The sequence below is a fragment of the Ascaphus truei genome, chromosome 4 (assembly GCF_040206685.1).
Source record: "Ascaphus truei isolate aAscTru1 chromosome 4, aAscTru1.hap1, whole genome shotgun sequence".
NCBI lineage: Eukaryota > Metazoa > Chordata > Amphibia > Anura > Ascaphidae > Ascaphus > Ascaphus truei.
This window is the reverse complement of record NC_134486.1, coordinates 412,275,938-412,277,181: the sequence shown is the minus strand read 5'-3', so window position 1 is coordinate 412,277,181 and position 1,244 is coordinate 412,275,938. Positions and strand designations below refer to the sequence as shown.

At 35.9% G+C, this 1,244-nt stretch overlaps 1 protein-coding gene across 1 annotated transcript in view; it reads left to right on the top strand.

The window, feature by feature from the left end:
• The first annotated feature begins 1,130 nt into the window (after positions 1–1,130).
• Positions 1,131–1,244, top strand: part of LOC142492473 (uncharacterized) — a 2,067-nt gene continuing 1,953 nt past the window's right edge. Inside the window, exon 1 of the mRNA XM_075595109.1 lies at positions 1,131–1,227. Within this exon, the coding sequence (XP_075451224.1) occupies positions 1,131–1,227 (97 nt within the window). The remainder of the gene's footprint in view (positions 1,228–1,244) is intronic.

The window sequence follows — 1,244 nt, the reverse complement described above, 5'->3', positions numbered from 1 at the left end:
CAATTGATGGTGGGCGAAGATGGGGAACAACAGGGTAGTACACATGTGTAACACATGTTAATGAGAAATTATTACTAGCTACAGGTACAGAACATAAATATGTATAATATTATTGTGTATTTTATTTATTTTACTCCGACAAACATGACATTACTGCCTATTTTAAGCATGCATCAAATATATTGCATGCAACGGCCTACAAACATCACTTGCACTAACACATCTATAGTTGTTTATGAAAAGGTCCATTTTTGCTTTAAGTCATATACAGACAGCATAATGAGGCACACGTATCATATGTTATGTCATTGTTTTCATAACTTAAAAACTGCACACGACTATTTAGCTCATCTACCATTGTGTTAAAGCAGCTGCAATTAATATCTCATCACAGCATACACTTCAACAGAGGGGGTGGGGTTCAGCACACACACTAATTACAGCCTCATTTTAGGGTCAACTTAGTTCACACCATTTTCACCTGTTTCAAGTAATTGAAAGGTGTGGCTGATTAGGCTTTTTGGGGAAGTGAATACCGTTCTTACAACCTGACTAGCACAACTGAAGTTAATCACACTCATTTGAAAGCTTCACTTTAGCTACTAAATGCCCCAACAACTCATTACTTATCAAAGCGTACGTCACACATTAGTTCACTCATATCTATAGTTGAACTACTACTATCAACGACACATTATCACACACTGCATGTGTTGTCTTGTTGAGTCACAGCCACATTCATGTGTGCCACATCTTATATTAATGTACCACACATATCCTCTACCAAAAACAACACTTTTTGCAATATGACCACCTTCATGATAACCATTGTGAATGGTCATCTCATGATAGTTATGTACATTATGATACTGATATCACTACACAACATATGATTTTTATGTACAAATTTTATCTATTTATCCTCACGCATTACTGCAGAAACATAGTATGTTTTATGTTAGGGAACTCAAAAGTTCTAAGTACACAGGCATGTACATTGTTATTACAACTATTTATGTTCACTTTCACACACACATTTTGGGTTAAGGAACTGATGCTGTTACGTACTCATAAATACAGAACATACAATAACTGTTTGTTCAATATTTACACATGTAAATGTACAACTTATGTTATTGTTATATATAGTTGCCCCTGAAGGACATGTGTCACCTGAGACTGAACAAGTGTCTTCACCTGGGTCAGCCAGCTCAACACACCTAGAAGGTGAGTGTATCAGTTGG